The following is a 21,020-nucleotide window of genomic DNA, read 5'->3' on the forward strand; positions in this document are numbered from 1 at the left end:
CAACCACTGAATTACAGTCTCCTGACTTGGGACAAGCACATACATACAGAATGTGGCGGGGTTAAACATGTTAGTGGGATCCCAATCCTCCCCCTAATCTGGGACAGCGGTGTAACAGTACAACAACATGTTTGTGAGCAACCCATCCCGAAGCTGGGACAGTGGTGTAACAATACAATAAAATAACAACCTGCACAAATCAGCAAATTAACTCAAAAGATCGTTACGAGACACACAAAAAACTAACATTAAGACAATAGACACAAAGCACCGACATAAGAGTATTTGCAATTACTGGAAGTTTGCTCAAACCTAATTACAACTGGTACTGAAATAAATCTTGTTCTCCCAGACTGAGTTATCAATCAGTACACAACGCGCGACAAAGGATTTATTAAAAAAAAGAAAACAGTCTGAGAAAAGTCTGGTTTATGTTGTATATAGATATAAGAAGATGTGGTATGAGTGCCGATGAGACAACTCTCCATCCAAGTCATAATTTGTAAATGTAAACCATTAAAGGTCAACGTATGGTCTTCAACACGGAGCCTTGGCTCAAACCGAACAGCAAGCTATAAAGGGCCCCCAAAAAATTAGTAGTGTAAAACCATTCAAACGGGAAAACCAACGGTGTCTAATCTATTTAAAAAAACCGATAAATTTGCATATAAATCCATATACAATGAAACGGTTTTTGAAAAGTGGACCGAACGTTTTGACCATCGAAATTTTGCAATAGAAATACTAGTTATGACCACAAGATTTTAACAGCCAGTGCAGGACTCGCATGAACGTTAGATTTAGTTAGAAGGGCGATATTCTGACGCGTTTTTTAATTCTTGGTCACCCATGTTTAGAAAGAAAGGGGAGAAATCAAAACAATTTCCGACCAATCACAAACGTTGTTGCAAATTTGACCTTATGACGTCAAAGAACTTCCCATAATGCAATTATTGCATATAAATAAAAAAACAACTATACCAATTGAATAAAAAATATTGCATTCAAATGACATTTTATACCAATTGAATAAAAACTATTGCAGTTGAATGAAAATTATACCATTTGAATGAAAAATTATACCATTTGAATGAAAAATTATACCATTTGAATAAAAAATATTGCATTTAAATGAAAAAATATACCATTCAAATAAAAAAATATTGCATTTAAATGAAGAAATATACCAATTAAATAAGAAATATTGCATTTAAATGAAAAATATCAAATTTTTGCAACCAATACCATGCCATATCCGTCGAAGATTTTTAATAATTGAATTAAACAATATTTGATTATAGCGGTAAATGAATATATACCCCTAACATTGACATTAGATGTAATGATATTTGATATCTTATGTCAATGTGTGTAGCAATGCTCTCTCGCGAGCCTTTGCTTGGTAAATAAAATTCTAACTATTTATTTATACCTCCTTCAACTGAGACGTGATGGAACTCTTGGTTTACAACATGGGCCGTATTATTGGTCCGACAGGAATAATCTGCTGTGTCATCAAAGTTGGTACGATATATTGTCAGGCTGCGTTTAGATATTGTTCCACCGCCATATTTACTGACGTCAGCTGTGAGATTAACACGTGTATTGTTTCCGTCTACAGATTTAAACCATTCAACATCTACCGGTCTGGGCAAACTTCGATTTGTATAGCACGCAAGTCTAACATTATCGCCAATTACAACTCTATGCTGAGTTACTGGCTGATCTAAAAAATACAAGGTATTGAAAATTCAATTGGAAAACCAACGTATTCCAACGACACTTACAAAAGAGGAAATCCTGAAAAATTATAGGTCTGTTCTATTTTCCTTTGGAATTTAGACCAACGATGAGGAACTTGATTTTCCTTCACTGTACTGGATACCCAAATCACATACAAGTTAGTGACGTTACAAATTTGTGTCTGTCTCAGTCAGGAGCATGTAGTTCAGTGGTTGTCGTTGGTTCATGTCTGTCATATTTTTTTTTCGTAAATTGTTTTGATATAAATTAGGCCGTTAGTTTTCTCAATTGAATTGATTCATATTTTTCATGCCGGGGCCTTTTACAGCAGACTATACGGTATGGATTTTTCTCATTGTTGAAGGTCGTACAGTACCTATAATTGTATACATTACTTCATTTGTTTTTTGTTAGATATTTGTCTCATTCAAACCACATCTTCTAATTTTTTATATTCATATTGCTTTGTCTGCCAAATTCTCCACTGACCTGTATCCAAATTACTAACATCTATTTTATCAGCAATTACAACCGGGCTTGGGAGTAATGGTGAAACCTCTTTACTTTGTGAGCATTGTGAAACGGATGAATTCTAAAAAATCCCAAATATCTGATAGAGTACATACAATATAAGTCTCTTTTATCGTATAATAGTATAACACATCTGAACTCTTCAACCTTTATACTATTATTAGTACTACACACGTATCCCATCGAAAATTAAATAAAAGATACAAAAGATACAGTTAAGTGTGACTCATATTTTGACTTAAATTGAGAAATTGAAAAGAGGATCTGTTGAAAACTAAACTTTACAACAGAAGAGATGATTTCAGCTTTCCTATTGTGCACTTTCCATTTATATGTATCAAAATCCAAACAGCGCCTGCATATTGTGTATATCTCTCCCAGTTGATACGAAGTTCCATAGCTTCCGTTTCCTATCATAATTTCCTGGATAGAGGGTTGCTACCATCTTGAATTTGGTTGACTGTTACAGAATATCCGAGTCACAGATGACCAAAGATATGTTCCAATTGTCGTAACCACAATCCCATCCTCTTTTCCTAGATTATGACATCACTGAATAGGACTTGTCATCGACATTGTTCTTGTCAACATGAGGGGTGTTAAATGTGGTGCAGGATATGCTTATCCTTCCAGAGCACCGGAGATCAACACCCAAGTTTTGTGGAGCTCTTGTTTTTAAGTCTTTATTTCATGTAGTGTTTTGTAGATTTTTGTTCTCGTCTTTTTGACGTTTTCGTTTTTTTGTCATGGTTTTGTTGGTTTTTCATCAACGTATTATTTTTGATAGTCTCTTTTCTACGGAAGCCGATAAGGGCCAGTCAAAAAAAAAATTTTATGTCGTAATTACGACATAGTATGTCGTAATAACGACATCGCTTGTCGTAATTACGACATCGCATGTCGTAATAACGACATCGCTATGTCGTATTAACGACATATTATGTCGTAATTACGACATATTATGTCGTAATAACGACAACCTTATGTCATAATAACGACATCGCTATGTCGTATTAACGACATATTATGTCGTAATAACGAGATAGTATGTCGTAATTACGACAACCTTATGTCGTAATAACGACATCATTATGTCGTATTAACGACATATTATGTCGTAATAACGACAACCTTATGTCATAATAACGACATCGCTATGTCGTATTAACGACATATTATGTCGTAATTACGAGATAGTATGTCGTAATTTCGACAAATTATGTCGTAATAACGACATCAGCGATGTCGAAATAACGACATATCATGTCGTAAATACGACATATCATGTCGTAAATACGACATATCATGTCGTAAATACGACATGTTATGTCGAAATTACGACATAATGATGTCGTTATTTCGACAAATTATGTCGAAAATACGACATATTATGTCGTAAATACGACATATTATGTCGAAATTACGACATAATTATGTCGTTATTTCGACAAATTATTCAGCGATGTCGAAATAACGACATATTATGTCGTTATTACGACATATTATGTCGTAATTTCGACAATATGTCGTATTTACGACATAATTATACCAGAGGGAGAGTCCCCGACATGACAGCTGTTTAACAATTTAATTCAAACGAGTGAAAATAACGGTTTTAATAATGTACAAACAAAGACCGGAAAACGAATATGTAACACAGCAACAAATGACAACCACTGAATTACAGACTCCTGACCGCTATGTGATAATAACGGCAACCTTATAGTTAAACTTTTCACTTTTTGATGCGATAGGCATTTCAAAATGGTTGTCAGTAAAAGCAAAGTTTGTAGGGGAAACAAATTTATCTTTTCTTTTTTTTTAGAATAATGAACACTTTATGCACACAAGCTTAATTAAAGTTATTCACTTGCACCTCAGACTTGCACATACTAGAACTTTATTCATAATCAAGTCAAATGAGACCCAGTTGAATAGGGGAGCAATTCAAGCTCCTTGGAGCCTCTTATTATGTTTGGCATGTACAGATTTGTGTAAATTATGAAGTCCTGCATTTCCATTGCAGGTTCTGAATAAGATGAATTTTAAGCTTTTCCCAATAAAGACTATGTTAAACTTTGGACTCATAGTGCTCAGACCCACGGATCTCTGTACCTTCATTTGTACACACTTGAATCTTAATGTACAGTAACTCCTGAGGCTTGATGCAAATTATTACTGCATTGCTATTGTTGGTTCTTAATGAGATTCTTCAAGCGTCCTCCCCATTGAAGCCCTATTAAAACTTTGTACCCCAAGTTCTTTTAACCACTTTTTTCCAGGGCAACTATTCCTACAAACTTAAGGGGAGGGTTAGGATCCCGCTAACATGTTTAACCCCGCCACATTCTTTATGTATGTGTATGTCCCAAGTCTTTAATTTACATATTTGTTTTTCGTTTATTTTTGTACATAAAATAGACCGCTAGTTTTTCTCGTTTGAATTGTATTACATTTGTCATTTCGGGGCCTTTTATAGCTGAATATGCGGTATGGGCTGTGATCATTGTTGAAGGCCGTACGGTGACTTTAATTGTAAATTTCTGTGTCATTTGGTTTCTTGTTGAGAGTTGCGTTTTTGAACAAACCAGCGTATCCCAAGGCCTTGATAACCTCTGTAGGCCCCAAATAAGACGAAAAAAACATCAAAATTGGAGAGAAAACTGAAAAAAATGGTTTCTAACCTCAGGGATATTAACCCTTGGCTATCTTAGATTTAATGCAATCAGTATGCATCAGCATCAGCATTTGCATATCATTTGCATATTTTTACAAACACACGAAATTTAGACAATTTCTGATAACAATTCAGCATGCCAAGGGTTAATATCCCTGAGGTTAGAAACCATTTATTTTCAGTTTTCTCTCCAATTTTGATGTTTTTTCGTCTTATTTGGGGCCTACAGAGTTTATCAAGGCTTTGGGATACGCTGGTTTGTTCAAAAACGCAACTCTCCACAAGAAACAAAATGACACAGAAATTAACAATTATAGGTAACCGTACGGCCTTCAACAATGATCACAGCCCATACCGCATAGTCAGCTATAAAAGGCCCCGAAATGACAAATGTAATACAATTCAAACGAGAAAAACTAGCGGCCTATTTTATGTACAAAAATAAACGAAAAACAAATATGTAAATTAAAGACTTGGGACAGACACATACATTAAGTATGTGGCGGGGTTAAACATGTTAGCGGGATCCCAACACTCCCTCTAAGTTTGTAGGAATAGTTGTCCTGGGGAACAGTGGTTAAAAGAACTTGGGGTACAAAGTTTTAATAGGGCTTCAATGGGGAGGACGCTTGAAGAATCTCATTAAGAACCAACAATAGAAATGCAGTTATAATTTGCATCAAGCCTCAGTAGTACATTAAGATTCAAGTGTGTACAAATGAAGGTACAGAGATCCGTGGGTCTGAGCACTATGAGTCCAAAGTTTAACATAGTCTTTATTGGGAAAAGCTTAAAATTCATCTTATTCAGAATCTGCAATGCCAAACATAATTAGAGGCTCCAGGGAGCTTGAATTGCTCCCCTATTCAACTGGGTCTCATTTGACTTGATTATAAATAAAGTTCTAGTATGTGTAAGTCTGAGGTGCTAGTGAATAACTTTAATTAAACTTGATTGCATAAAGTGTTCAATATTCTCAAAAAAAAAAAGATGAATTTGTTTACGATACAAACTTTGCCTTTACTGGCGACCATTTTGAAATTCCTATCGCTTCAAAAAGTGAAAAGTTAAACTATAAGGTTGTCGTTATTATCACATAGCGGTCAGGAGTCTGTAATTTAGTGGTTGTCATTTGTTGCTGTGTTACATATTCGTGTTTCGGTCTTTATTTGTACATTATTAAAACCGTTATTTTCACTCGTTTGAATTAAATTGTTAAACAGCTGTCATTTCGGGGACTCTCCCTCTGGTATCTTTCGTCCCTCTATTATAGCTAACTATCCGGGGGCTTTTCTCATTAGTGAGGGCATTATGATGACCTATAGTTGTTAATTTCTGTGTCATTTAGTCTCTTGGCAATCATAATACATATTCTTTTATATATATAGCGATGTCGTTATTACGACATAGCTATGTCGTAATTACGACATAGTGTTGTCGTAATTACGACATAGTGTTGTCGTAATTACGACTTGTTATGTCGAAATTACGACATAGCGATGTCGTTATAACGACATGTTATGTAGAAATTACGACATAGCGATGTCGTTATAACGACATGTTATGTCGAAATTACGACATAGTGATGTCGTTATTACGACATGTTATGTCGTAATTACGACATGTTATGTCGTAATTACGACATAAAATTTTTTTTTTGAATGGCCCTTATCGGCTTCCGTACTTTTCTATATCCTTTTAACACAGAAAATAATGCTCCGTACTGCTCTCACACCAAAGCTTTAAGTGTAAATACAAGTTGTATCATATAGTTGCCAGTTTTCTATGAAAGTTGTATGTTACCTGCCATCTGATATCAAAATGGCACAAATAATAAAGTTACTTGAAGTAAAATTTATCAACAAATATGCATTTCAAAATAAGTAAAAAAATGCATTTGTTTAACCCTTAAATATCACAGATTTTAAATACGTAAATGACCAGATGTCGCACTGAGCTTGTTTTTTAGATCATTTACATTGAAAGTGGTTACCGACAAATATATCAATTTGTAAATGATACCGACAGAATGTTTCTCCAATTATCCGTGAAATAGAAATAGTTACAGAATATCATACTAACCAAGGTTACAGAAATCTCCGCCATATCCCTCGTGACAATCACAACGAAATGATTGACCGTCAGGTCTACACGTGCCACCATTTTGACAGTGTGAACTAGTGCAAGGGTTAGCTGAAAAAGAAATAAATATAATTGTTAATGAATGAAAATAACACGTTATAAATTTTGTGCGTCCGAAGCGTTTTTCTGGATTTACAAACGCATGAACCCAAACCCAAATATTTGAAAGCCAGGGACGTATAAAAACGTAGAGACGTACATAAGCATCCTGTACAGCAAAGGACCCCTTCCTCTGCATAACATCTTACTGCATAAAGGAAGATTTCAATGTAGAAGGTATTTCTATAACCCAGCCAATCACAGGGTTTTATTTTATTCAACACCAAACAGTTTTGTAAAACTAACCGAAAAGTATCATTGGCATTTTTTTTAAATATAGGACAGCCACACACGAGACAACAAACGAACGTTTTTTATAGCCCGAAGTATTTTTTACTGGTCGGGAGGGGGAACAGTTACGAAAAGGCGCACAAATTCCTTGCTAATATAACCAATTTTATTTGCTAATTGAAAATTAAGCCGAATAAAATAATTTAAGACAGCAGAGAAGATAATTCTTTATGAATTATTTATTACTAAGACTTAAATAAAGAGTGAGCTATTTATACTGTAAATTTATGATGTCTCTAGTCTGGTTAATGGGTCAGAGTTGTCCTACTTAATATAAACGATAAATTGTTGAAAATAGATAACATGTTTTCACGTGCAGAGAAATTTCACTTATGACCAGTGCATGATTGGATTACATCTTTCTTATTGGTCATATAAATACGTACAAGTTGATACACATACTTTTAATAATATATAGAAAAGGTGTATATAAGTCTTATTTCTAGTCTATTTGATATATGCGATGGTTTCTGGTTGACATTTACTCCACACTCATTTTGTCACCTTTATTTGTACACCATCTCGCCAGGTTCTAAGTACGAATTTGAAATGATTTTGATGCCATCAACATTGCATTATATTTCGATTTAAGATGCGCCCTATTGCTCAACAAAATCAAATACACGAAGATACCACGGTGATATAATCTTATTGACATTAGTTACATACATACAATCTTTGCCTAATACATTGTAACAGAAATCTGTATCCTTGTTCAAAATATTTAATGTATATTTGAGTTAACTGTCATACCTTATTTAATATGTAATCGAGTTTAACATATACTACGTTTAAAATACTGCTATAAAAGATCAACATAACTAGTTTATACTTTTGGCAACTGCGTTCTCGTTAACGAGTTTCTATTGGCTGGTTCATTTACCGAAGAACGCACGTGCAACCAAGCTCGATAGAAAGCAATAACATACATTAACATTTGAACATAGAAACAAATAGCGTAAGGTTAAGGTTCCACTAAAGTCAAAATATAGGACACTTCATAAACATCTAAACTTTGCCTGTATTTTTCAACCTATAATGAGTAAAGTCCTAAACTATGAGAACATATGTTCATTTAAACATACTTAACATATACACACTGTGTAAATTGTAAATAAACTTCAAATTGTTATGTTGTGGCCAAACCGGTTCTTGGGGTGAACACTAAATTTTCAAAAAAATCTGGAGGCCTGCAAGACGACTTAATTTGCTTCAAATTGGTATGGACGAATACTGTTACATGTAATGCAGGGCAAGCTCATGTTGATTTTTCAGAAAATGTATTGATTTTCGAGTTTCAGTTAATTTCATGTATCTAGGTGAACAAATATCGAAAGTACAATACAGAAATTGGACAAATATGCCATTAAAACATATGTATGTGACAAATCAACATGAGCTTGCCCTGCATTACATGTAACAGTATTCGTCCATACCAATTTTAAGCAAATTAAGTCGTCTCGTAGGCCTCCAGATTTTTTTGAAAATTTAGTGTTCACCCCAAGAACCGGTTTGGCCACAACATAACAATTTCAAGTTTATTTACAATTTATACAGTGTGTATATGTTAAGTATGTTTAAATGAACATATGTTCTCATAGTTTAGGACTTTACTCATTATAGGTTGAAAAATACAGGCAAAGATTACATGTTTATGAAGTGTCCTATATTTTTACTTTAGTGGAACCTTAACATGCACAGATCAATAACAAGTTATTGAACTTTCAGTCGTATTTATTTACGTAGTGTGAAAAAGGTCAATTATATTGGTGATTTCGAATCTGTTCAAAGTTTTGATTTTTCTACCCTATATACCACTTTGCCTCATAATCTTATTAAGAAAACATTCACACACCTGATTAAATGGGCATTTAAAAAGTCAGAATGCGAATATATATGCTCAAACTCTTTTAGGTCATTTTTTAGTAACAACAAACAAAAGAACTATGTCAATTGGACCTGCTTTGATACTATAACTGCCCTTGAATTTTTAGTAGATAACATTTTTGTTCGCTATGGAGACTCCGTATATCGTAAAGTTATTGGAATTTCCATGGGGACTAACTGAGCACCACTTATTGCGGACCTGTTTCTGTATTGTTATGAGTTACAATTTATGACTAAAATCAGCAAAGACCCATCGAAACAACATCTGATTAAAAAATTTAATAACACTTTTAGATATTTAGATGATATATTGGCTCTCGATAATGACGACTTCAGTATGTACACTAAAGAGATTTATCCTGCCGAACTGACCTTAAAATAAAGCTTATACTAACAATGAACACTGCCCTTTCCTGGATCTTGATATCTATATCTTTAACGGGAAGCTTAATACCAAAACTTATGACAAAAGAGATGATTTTTCATTTCCTATTGTTAATTATTCAATTTTTAAATGGTGACGTTCCCTTGTCACCATCTTATGCATGGTGTTTATATATCTCAACTTGTTCGATTCGCTCGTGTATGTAACAACGTATTTGATTTTAACGAAAGAAATCTCTGTATTACTGAAAAATTATTACACCAGGGTTTTCGATATCACAAACTAGTCAAAACATTTACTAAATTTTATCATCGGTACAAGGACATCATTCGGAAATATAAATTAACATGCAGACTTCTTATACATTCAGGTATTTCACATCCAATCATTTATGGTAATATTCTTTACAAAGCACAAAAATGTCGGCATTCACCTCAAAAGCTAACCAAACCTTTAAACAGACTTATTCGGAAGGGATATAGTTACGATACTGTTGTCAAGTCATTAAGGATTGCATATTTTGGTATTAATATTGATTCACTCATAGGGTCCTTGCATCGGAAATAAACACATTTATTCTAAAACCAGTTGTTGGCATGATACGGGTTATGTTCTTCTCATATATTTTATGATGGTATGATACTAAACCCCTAACGGGAGGGATTGTACATGATTTTCATATGACGAAGACATAATCTTTCAATTAGTTTAATTGAGGTCTGGAGCTGGCATGTCAGTAACTGCTAATAGTCCTTTGTTAATTTATGTATCATTGTCATTTTGTTTCTATAGTTTCTTTTATTACCTATTTTGACATCGGACTCGGACTTCTTTTAAACTGAGTTTTACTGTGCGTATCGCTGTGTGTTTCTTTATTCTACATTGGCTAGAGGTATAGGGGAGGGTTGAGATCTCACAAAACATGTTTAACCCCGCCGCACTTTTGCGCCTGTCCCAAGTCAGCAGCTTCTGGCCTTTGTTAGTCTTGTATGTTTTTTTAATTTTAGTTCATTTATATGTTTTGGAATTTAGTACGACGTCCATTTTCACTGAACTAGTACACATTTTTATTTAGGGGCCAGCTAAGGACCACCTCCGGGTGCGGCATTTTCTCGCTGCGTTGAAGACCCATTGGCGGCCTTCGGCTGTTATCTGCTCTTTGGCCGGGTTGTTGTCTCTTTGACATATTCCCCATTTCCATTCTCAATTTTATCATGTATATATTCATGTATAGATTGATTGAATTACATGTAGTACATGGTATTACCTATACTCCATGACTAAATATAACTAAAACACAAATGTAAATTTGCCGACAGCCCGTCTCAAATAATGTCCAGCAGTACACATTTTACAAATATCAAACATATACAATGTATTACATATATCAATGTGTAAATACTGTATTCACTTATATCTCTGAATTTTTACCCGTCATAGATAGTCATTGCCGTCCAGGAAAACCAATGAAATCATTATTTATATATAAATATGAATGGAAACCTGTATCCGATGCCAATGCTCGATCCTTTCTTCGAATAAAAGTGTCGGACCTCAACATTAATTAACAAACACGTATATAAATTCGACTTCCTGATTCGTCAATTTTGTTATGCTATATGAATATTTATGAAAAACGTAACGACAATACAATAAACCGCGGTAAAATACTTGTATATTTACCTTCTAAGTAGTGAAATTGCGGCAAGATAAGATAGATAGACCATCTTTTAAGCGGTTACAGAAACTAAGGAAGTTCAACCTTTAAAAAGCTGAACGTTTTTTATCACATACTATTCGTAAAGGGAAATCAAGCTTCTCAATGATCAAAATAATGTGTGTCAAGCTGCTATATTCGAATGAAATTATTCCTCTAAATAGTGTGTTTATATTTTTGTCAACAGATAGAAGAACGTTTTTTGTAAAAATTCTATGACAATTAAATAAACGAGCCAAATCTATTTTAGTCAAAGTGTTGGGCACCCCTTAATCGCGTGTAATTAATTACCTTCATCTGCACCATGGGCTGATGTCGAATCTACCAACACACACAACAACACAGTTATCTGTAACAGCTGTAAAACAGAGATATATATAGTGACGGAATATTAAAATGAAATAAAAATGAAACCAGCACGAAAACTACAATCTGTGTTAATACGTAACCGTGTTGCAAAAATTAAAGGTCTAAGGCTAGATCGGCCTGATTCTAGAAAAGTGAAAGACGACCAAAGATATGAAAGCAACACAAAATTCTCTACAGCAAGTTTTAAAGTTATGCGAAGTTACTGACTTTAGACAGACATATGAAAATATGGCAGGCTTAAACTAGTATTTTAAGGGGGCAGTTCATCTTCTTCCTTTAATATCGGTCAGTAAAAAAATGCCGTTTTTGTCTTAATCATCCGGGGCTTTCAAATGTTTGGGTTTGAGTGTTCCCGATGAAGGTCAATCAAGAAAAGCGCTTGGAGGCAAGGAGTGTTATTTTCATACAATTGCAAACGAATAAAATATATGGAATACTCTTTCCACTGGAAGAAATATTTCAGTATGTTTTCCTAACGAAATATAGGTTATAAATAGTAGTTGCATCCTGGAAGGATACTATATCATTGTTTATCAGAAAATTAGTAGTAAATACTTCAACCCTCAGCAAATATAACCCAACGAGCTGAGCTCTTGAGACTCTATTGGTATAGTCTCAAGTTGATAAGGGTGTGCTATTGAAAATAAACATAATATTCTCTATGTAACAATGTTACAATGTTGTAATGTTACACTACTATTTCAGGTTATGGTGAAGATAGGCGCCTGTTAAAACGTTTAAACCCGCTGCATTTGTTTGCACCTGTCCTACGTCAGGTCAGGAACCTGTTGTTCGGTGGTTGTCGTTTGTTGATGTGGTTCATAAGTGTTTCTCGTTTCTCGTTTTTTATATAGATTAGACTGTTGGTTTTCCTGTTTGAATTGTTTTACACTAGTTTTTTTGCAATCTAATTAAAATATAGTTCTCTGATTCCATACGAGTGAAATCAGAGAACTATATTTTAATTAGATTGGTCTTTTTGGGGCCCTTTATAGCTTGCTGTTCGGTGTGAGCCAAGGTTCCGTCTTGAAGGCCGTACTTTGACCTATAATTGTTTACATTTTACACATTGTGACTTGGATGGAGAGTTGTCTCATTGGCACTCATACCACATCTTCTTATTTCTATTTACAAACCAGATGAACTTCTGTAAAGTAGGAAGAACAAATAAGCTTTCACAGTGTCATTGTTTGCTAATAAGACAAATTTTCACAAAAAAACACAGGACAAGGGTGCTAGCATTTACAGGTTACCTTACGGTCTTCAACAATGTAGAAACCCCATACCATATAGAAAGCTATAAAATGCCATGGAATTACAATGAGACTTTAAATCCTATGTCTCGTGTAGAGAGAGCCACGCTCTTTGTATGTTAAATAGTTACCCTTGCGACAACTCTTATATTGGGGTACTTATATGTGGCCTGTTGCAAGGCTAAATTTTCGTTCCTACCCGATATATACCCTCATTTTCAAGTGGCATTCCAAATTTCCCTCCCTTCGTCCAGGTCGACCCTTATTACAGGACGTACTTATTTTCAACAGATTATCGTCCCGAAACACCATGAAATATTTGCCACTGGACGTACATAAAAACAATCAAACAATAATTCCACTGGTGAAGATTAAACAGTTTAACCCCTCCAAATGTTCATATGCATGTGCCAAATCAGGAACCTAGTCAGAGGCTGTCTTTAGATATATGTAAATAATTTCTTGTCATTTTGGGAATTGATGGCAGATCTTTGATCGCCCGTGTTATATTTTTCAAAACCATTTTATTCTCGGACCGATTTAGACTTTACGTATTGTATAAACACCTGTGTATTATTGAAGATTGTAGTTGATTTTTTAGATATCTTTGCTGTTTTGTGTTTTTGGGTTGCTGTTTCATTGATGTATATCCCACATCTCCCTTTAGGTGTCAGACCACCAATTCACCCACTTCAATTTAGAAAGTGTAAAAGTAGCTCTTTCCTGACAAAAATAGTGCTTTTGATGTCATTGTTTTTTAAACTAACAAACAAATGTTCAGAAATGAAAGTTTTAGTGAAAGAGAAATATATGTAGACCATTTTGAGCCATAATTGACTTCCGAATGTAGTATTTCGCTACAAGACTTTAAACATTGGTTGAAAATTGGCATATAGAAAGGTGATGCATGTACAATTCATGAAATACCTGGTTTCTATGAAGTTAACCTTAAGGTAAAATATTTAGAAAGCTGTGAAAATTGCAAAATTTGGAAGAAAAAAATAGTGATTTTAAATTGGTGGTCTGACACCTTTATTTATGATTCGGACAAATTGCATGTGATATTACTTATATAATTAAAAACCAAATCAGTATAAGCACATTATCATAAACAGTTGTTTAATAAAGACATAAAACTGACATTTGAATTATTCTTTCCTAAAATGTCCTAGAAACGTTGCAAAGACAACTATAACCATACGGCCTTCGACAATGATCAAACCAATACCGCATATCTGGATAGTCTGACGAACGAGTGTATCAGTTTATTTTAGAACAATATCTACAGATCATTGTAATATTTAATTTACAGGATCATTTATTAAATTGACCGTTTTATCTGGCAAAATTTATTACGAGTTTTCTGTTTGTAGTACTTGATATGAATTTTGAAATAAGACACCCTGAGTATGGTTGTGACTTACTTAATAAAAAAAAATCAACACAATGAATTAGGTGATTGTTGATTGCTTAAAACGTCCAGAGAAAAATTAAATGACTGGGGTGTTTCAAAAATTATTGACAAAAATGGTCGTGTATAAACCACAAAATTTACTATGAGTGCAGAAAGATTTGTGCACCTAGAAATGTTTTAATGTACGAAAGGAACTAGATAAAAAAATGCATTTTATGTTTTCGAAAATTAAAAGCTTTCCTGGACTTTCGTGTGTAATTATTTTTTTTTTATTGTACAGAAGCTGTCAAAATAGACTAAGTTGGTTGAAATGTTTGAGAATTTCCCCGCATTAAATAATTGCATACGGTTGATTGCCTTTTGGTCTTTTTCTTTTTTGTCATGCCGTTGTCAGTTTATTTTCGGCTTATGAGTTTGAATGTCCCTTTTGTATCTTTCGACTCTCTCTTGTGGTGAATCGTATTGATTTTCATGGACAATACATGAACAAATTCAGGTATAATTAAAAACCAATTGTTCAGAGAACAATTGAAGGTCTTTCCACATTAAATTTCTATGCTACTAAATTAAGATGCTACTTCCGGTTTACTCAAGTTACTATTGGGGTTTAAACGTAGATTTCTTCATACTGATTAAAAAATTATATGGTTTCTATATACTATTCTCTGAAATAAGGGAAATAATTTGCAACTTCCGGTTTAGAAATTATCACTTACTGCCTCATATGATACCTTGCTATGCGCTGATATATGGTTTATATGTACAATCACTTGGAATAATGTAGATAATCCCCCACTTCTTTATAGAAGATCACATCCGGTGCCATAAGATAGCTTACTTTACACTGACTCCGAAAATATATGGTTTCTATATACTTTTATTTCAATAAGGGAGATAATTAGCTACTTCTGGTTTACAGAAGGTAACTTCCGGTGTCAATAAAAGGTTATTGTATGCTGATTCTAACCTAACCTAACTTGAATAAGTGCAAAAGTAGCTACTTTAGGTTTTCACAAGGTCACTTCCGGTTGATTATTTTCAAGGTCATGTGTCACCCAACTCTTTGCAAAAGACACTATGGCGTTGTCATGTATTGCAATGAAGTTATATTCGATTTACCATTAATACTAACATTTTAGGGGCAATAACTCCTATAAGTTATCATCAGATCGCTTCGGACTGATGTATTATTTCTCCGTCTCAACAACCCAAACATTTTATATTAGTTCTTTTGTATCTAGCTTTTATACATTGAGATAAGATGCACACACAAGCAAAGGGCAAAATTTTAAAAATGACCTTGACCTTTGACATTGACACCATTTTCTTTTTGGTGGACCAAGGACCTCAAATCAAGATACCCTAGGTCTCTATCACTTACAGTTCATGCGTTACATTTGAATCCCACTCATGTCAAATACAAAAGGGGAAATAACACTCATATGGAGTCTCAGTATCTCTTTGATGAAAATTGAGTGAGCATTCTGAGGATTTAACGAGCCATTTGGAAAAATAAATTTGTCGATTTCTTTTACGGTTGCAAAGGAGATGCACACACAAGCAAAACAGTGTTTGGGGAGATAATCTTATAAAGAATATTGTTCCGCTAAGCAGGGTCAAAATTAAAAGCGCATAAACTGTACGATAACATATACCACATATTTAAGAGATATGTTGCGAAACAAAAATTACACGCAAGAACAAAATTTAGGGGAAGAAGATAAAAATAATTAAAAACCAATTGTTCAGAGAACAATTGAAGGTCTTTCCACATCAATTTTCTAAATAATTGATGAGAAGCTACCTATGGTTTTTATTTGGCGTCCAATCCAGATAAGTTTCTTCATACTGATTAAATATATGTGTTTTTTTTATATACTGTTGTCTAAAATAACGGAGATAATTTGCTATATCCAGTTTAGAAAATGTCACTTCCTGTCTCATATAATAGCTTTATTCATACCGATTACAAAAATATATGGTTTCTATACACTTTTGCCTGAAATAAGGGAGATAATTGCCAGCTTCTGGTTTAGAAAATGTCACTTCCGGTCTCATATGATAGCTGTATTTACACTGATTCTAAAAATATATAGTTTCTATGTACTAGGATGAAAAATTTTGTCCTGCATTTTTTAGTTGTAATCTCTGTCCTGCCTTTTTATTTTTCACTCTATTCGGTCCTGCCTTTTTTTTTTATTAGTTTATCCTGACTTATTTTTTACATAAATCGTCATCCTGCCTTTTTTTTTTGCAAAGTGTCTCATCCTGCCTTTTTTTTACTCAAAACTCCTGTCCTGCCTATTTTTTTCAAATTTCATCCTAGCACCACCGCCCCCCCCCCCCCCCCATAAAAATCAAATGGTAGCTCCCTTAGTTCTTTTATATATATCTGTAAAAGTGTCAGAACAGATCATAAAACAAGGAGAATTCAAAATTGAGACCATGACCTTGACCACAAATTCATTTTTGTGAACCAAGGATCTAAGATCAAAATACTTAGGTATCTACCACTTACCATTGATGTGATACATTAAAATATCACTTATGTGAAGTACAGAAGGGAAAATAACTCTCATATGGAGTGTGCGTATCGTTCGGTCAAAACTGGATAAAACATCCTAAGGATATAACGAGCAATTTGGAAAAATAAATTTGTCGATTTCTTTTATGGTTACGAAGGAGATGCACCCACATCTAAAATAGTGTTTGGGGAGATAACTCTTACGAAGAAAAGTATACGGTTAAGCAGGGTTAGTTTCAAAGGCGCATAAACTATACGATATCATATACCAAACATCCAAGCGACATCTTGCGAAACAAAAGTTACACGCAAGTAATAAAAGTGGCGGAAGAAGAAAAAAAAAATAATCAGAACAAATACAATAGGTCTTTCCACAAAAAAGTGGAAAGACCTAAAAATAATAATCAGAAGAAAAGCAATAGGTCTTTCCACAGAAAAGTGGAAAGACCTAAAAATAAGGAGATGTGGTATGATTGCCAATGGGACAACTATCAACCAAAGTTCAAATGAAGTGGATGTGAGCAATAATTTATAATAGGCAACCGTACGACCTCCAACAATGAGAAAAACCCATACCGTATAGTCGACTTCAAAAGGCCCCGATAGGAAAAATACGAAACAATTCAATTGAGAAAACTAACGTCCTAAATTATAACAAAACAATTTATGAAAATCAAATATGACAGACATGAACAAACGACTACCACTGAACTATGGGCTCCTGACATGGGACATGCACATATAGAATGTGGCGGTGTTAAACTAGTTTGAAGGCGCCAACCCTCCCCTAACCTGGGAAAATGGTGTATGTAACAGTACAAAATAAGAACAGACTCAAAAAGGTCTTTACTCATCAGATCGTTACAAAGCAAAAAAATCTAACGAAAACAGAGACCGGACGTGGTGTAACCATCATTTGGAAATTTGAAAATAATAAATCTCAAAAATGCACCAGTATTTGTTTGTTTTTTAAAGGGGCATCAACATAAATATAAATAGATAGCGACCACATGCAATTGGATTTTTCTAGGTCTGCTTGATTTCATATTGTACGTTAAAAAGTATGTTTATCATCGTTTCAACCTGTCTGAGAATGATTTTTTGTGGATCGAATCAGTCAACCAAATGGTTCATTCTTTTTTTACTTTCAATGTTTACATTCATTTCCAATAATAGTTGAATACATGCGTCACCTGTCTCCAGCTAAGGGGTTAAATTGAAAGTCACATGAATACGCATTCAATGAGGTCAAATTATACACTTGCAAGTGAATAATTCAGCAGCGATGTTTCTTATATTGACAAAATTCGAATTATTATTTCACTATTTCAATTTCATTAATGATCGAACAAAAAAAAATCATATTTATTTTTTTTTATATCTCGTAGATAATGCCCCTTTAAATACTCATTCTTGCATATTATATTGACTTCATTTTAAACCAAGCTTTACCACAGGAGCCTGTTGTTCAGTGGTTGCCGTTCGTTGGTGTGGTTCATAGGTGTTTCTCGTTTTTATATAGATTAGACAGTTGGTTTTCCTTTTTGAATTGTTTTACACTAGTCATTTTGGGGCCCTTTATAGCTTGCTGTTCGGTGTGAGCCAAGGCTCGGAAGGCCGTACTTTGACCTATTATAATAATTGTTAACTTTTTATACATTGTGACTTGGATAGAGAGTTGTATCATTGGCACTCATACCACATCTTCTTATTTATATTTACCACTGTTGACATAAAAATAAGTGGTAAGATAAATAATGTCTAGAAAATAAGATACATCATTATATGTACTACGACTGCCTATAACTGCTTACATCCACTTCATTTAAACTTTGATGGATAGTTGTCTCATTGGCAATCATGCCACATCTCCCTTTTTTATATTACTTTTCTTAAAACAAAAAAAATTGTTGCAGAAAATTTACTTCATTACAGAAAAGCATTTTACAGGTTAAGAATATCTTTATATAAATTATTCATAGAAACTGAAAGATATAGATATATATCTAAAGAATTTCAAATTGATGTAAATGTGGAGAAAAGAATGAAGTAGAAAATTTGTCAGAATACACGTTTTTACTCTCATATCACATAAAGTAAAAAAGAATAAAAAAAACCCCAATAAACGAGGATGAAAGGTTCAAAATAAATTTATATCAAACAATGAAGACAAAAATATTTTATATATTTTGCGAGTGATTTTTTTCATATTCTCATTTGCCTTAATTTTTATATTAGTCCTTACCGTCGATTTATGTATGTGTATTACTTGTTTGGATGTTATTGATTTTTACATCGCGATGACCGTGAGGGTATTTCGATGTATTGCTATCGCCTAGATTTCCATTACGTAACTTTCGTTTTGAGTTTGTAACCGATCTATAAACATGCTAAATACGCGGATATTAACGAGTGCAAAATAACATTCCTTATCGTTTGTTATAAATACATCTCTTCAATGAATACTGATAACAATATTTTTGTTTAGAACATAAATCAATAATATGAAAATGTTTTGTTGTCGTAAGATATATATATATATATATATATATATATATATATATATATATATATATATATATATATATATATATATATATATATATATAAGTAAAAAATCATTGATATGGTAAACATGCGGAAGAATATCTCAAGAACATTTTGCGACAATCCCGGCAAGGACCGGTAACTCTGCATGGAAGATTGTTTTTGCGGGAAAATATGAATGCCTACTCATATCCAATCTTTTAGAATTTTTACAGAAGAGTGTCCACCATGCTCTTGCACTGCACTCTTATTAGAATAGTAGAATAGAATGATATACAAATGGATGAAAATTATATATACATGTAACTGTTATATTAATATAATATATAACAACAAACCAGTGTATACTGATTTGTATAACTACAATATAATAGTTATTACGGTGAGGTTGAATTTCCTGTCATTTATTCATCATCCACGCACGAATTTGTCTCAGAAAAAAACATATCTCTATACATTAACCTCAATTTCAGGTATAGAGATGTGATTTTTTTCTGTGACAAGTGCTTTTGACAATCCACAAGAACTTGCGGTCATCCGATGTTCAGTACTTCAGTACTTTGATTACAATATGTACAAGACAAATTATTGATACATGTACATGAATGGAGTTTATTCCTTTTCTTTTTTTTCTCCTTTTTACTCTATTAAGTATCTATTTCCATCTTTTTTTGTGTTTGTTTAATTGTTTATTGTAATAATCTCATGTTGCCCATTGTGAAAACCATTAATTAAATTATATTCTATTTCATAATTTTAACATGTGTATATCTTTTGTAAATTAGTTAAGATGTACAGTAAAAACACAATTTTATATTACAACTTTATTTTATCTGTTTATTTACCCCTGAACAGTATGTGTGTGTGTGGGAAGAGGGGTGGGGTGGGGTAGGGTAGGGGAAAAGATCAACTGAATATTGTGTCTATGAAATAAATGCATTATAACCAGATTTTATTATATTTTTAGTGTATTCTGAGAAATCTAATCTTCCAAATAATTCGGCACGTTAAACCAATGATAATGCATATGATTCAATGTTGCTTATTCTTTATAATGAATTACAATGTGAAAAAACAAAGCCACGATGACAAATTATAATGTATCAGTTAAGTTTGTGAAAGCTTGAACATCTAAAGTACCATACCAAAATAAAGTTGTGAGCCATGTCCATGTCGTTTACGTGGTGTACTCGAATCGTTCGGTGTGTTTGAGTAAGTACATTTATAGTACACGTCATGTGGTACCTGTCCAATGTATTTGTACATAATTACGGTATACGAACATAATCAATTTTTGCGTAATTTTGGATATAGTTTATTTTCTGCTTAATGTTCGCCTAAAATTAGTTTACACTTTTATGTCCTTGGTGGAGGGTTAGTTATATTTTTTAATGCATTGGTTGATTCTAAATTTAAATTTATTGAAACCAAAATTTGTTTT

The 21,020-nt window shown here is 33.4% G+C and overlaps 1 protein-coding gene across 1 annotated transcript in view; it reads right to left on the minus strand.

Annotated features, from left to right (window-relative positions):
- The window catches only part of LOC127705950 (uncharacterized), a 63,279-nt gene extending 42,482 nt beyond the window's left edge, over positions 1-20,797 (minus strand). Inside the window, exons 1-4 of the mRNA XM_052210333.1 lie at positions 20,725-20,797; positions 11,764-11,830; positions 7,034-7,144; positions 1,433-1,726 (exon numbers count right to left, since the gene is read on the minus strand). Coding sequence (XP_052066293.1) covers positions 1,433-1,726; positions 7,034-7,144; positions 11,764-11,830; positions 20,725-20,751 — 499 coding nt within the window. The 5' untranslated portion in view covers positions 20,752-20,797. The remainder of the gene's footprint in view (positions 1-1,432; positions 1,727-7,033; positions 7,145-11,763; positions 11,831-20,724) is intronic.
- Between the last annotated feature and the right edge of the window lie 223 nt (positions 20,798-21,020).

The sequence above is a fragment of the Mytilus californianus genome, unplaced genomic scaffold (genome assembly GCF_021869535.1).
Source record: "Mytilus californianus isolate M0D057914Y unplaced genomic scaffold, xbMytCali1.0.p SCAF_6, whole genome shotgun sequence".
NCBI lineage: Eukaryota > Metazoa > Mollusca > Bivalvia > Mytilida > Mytilidae > Mytilus > Mytilus californianus.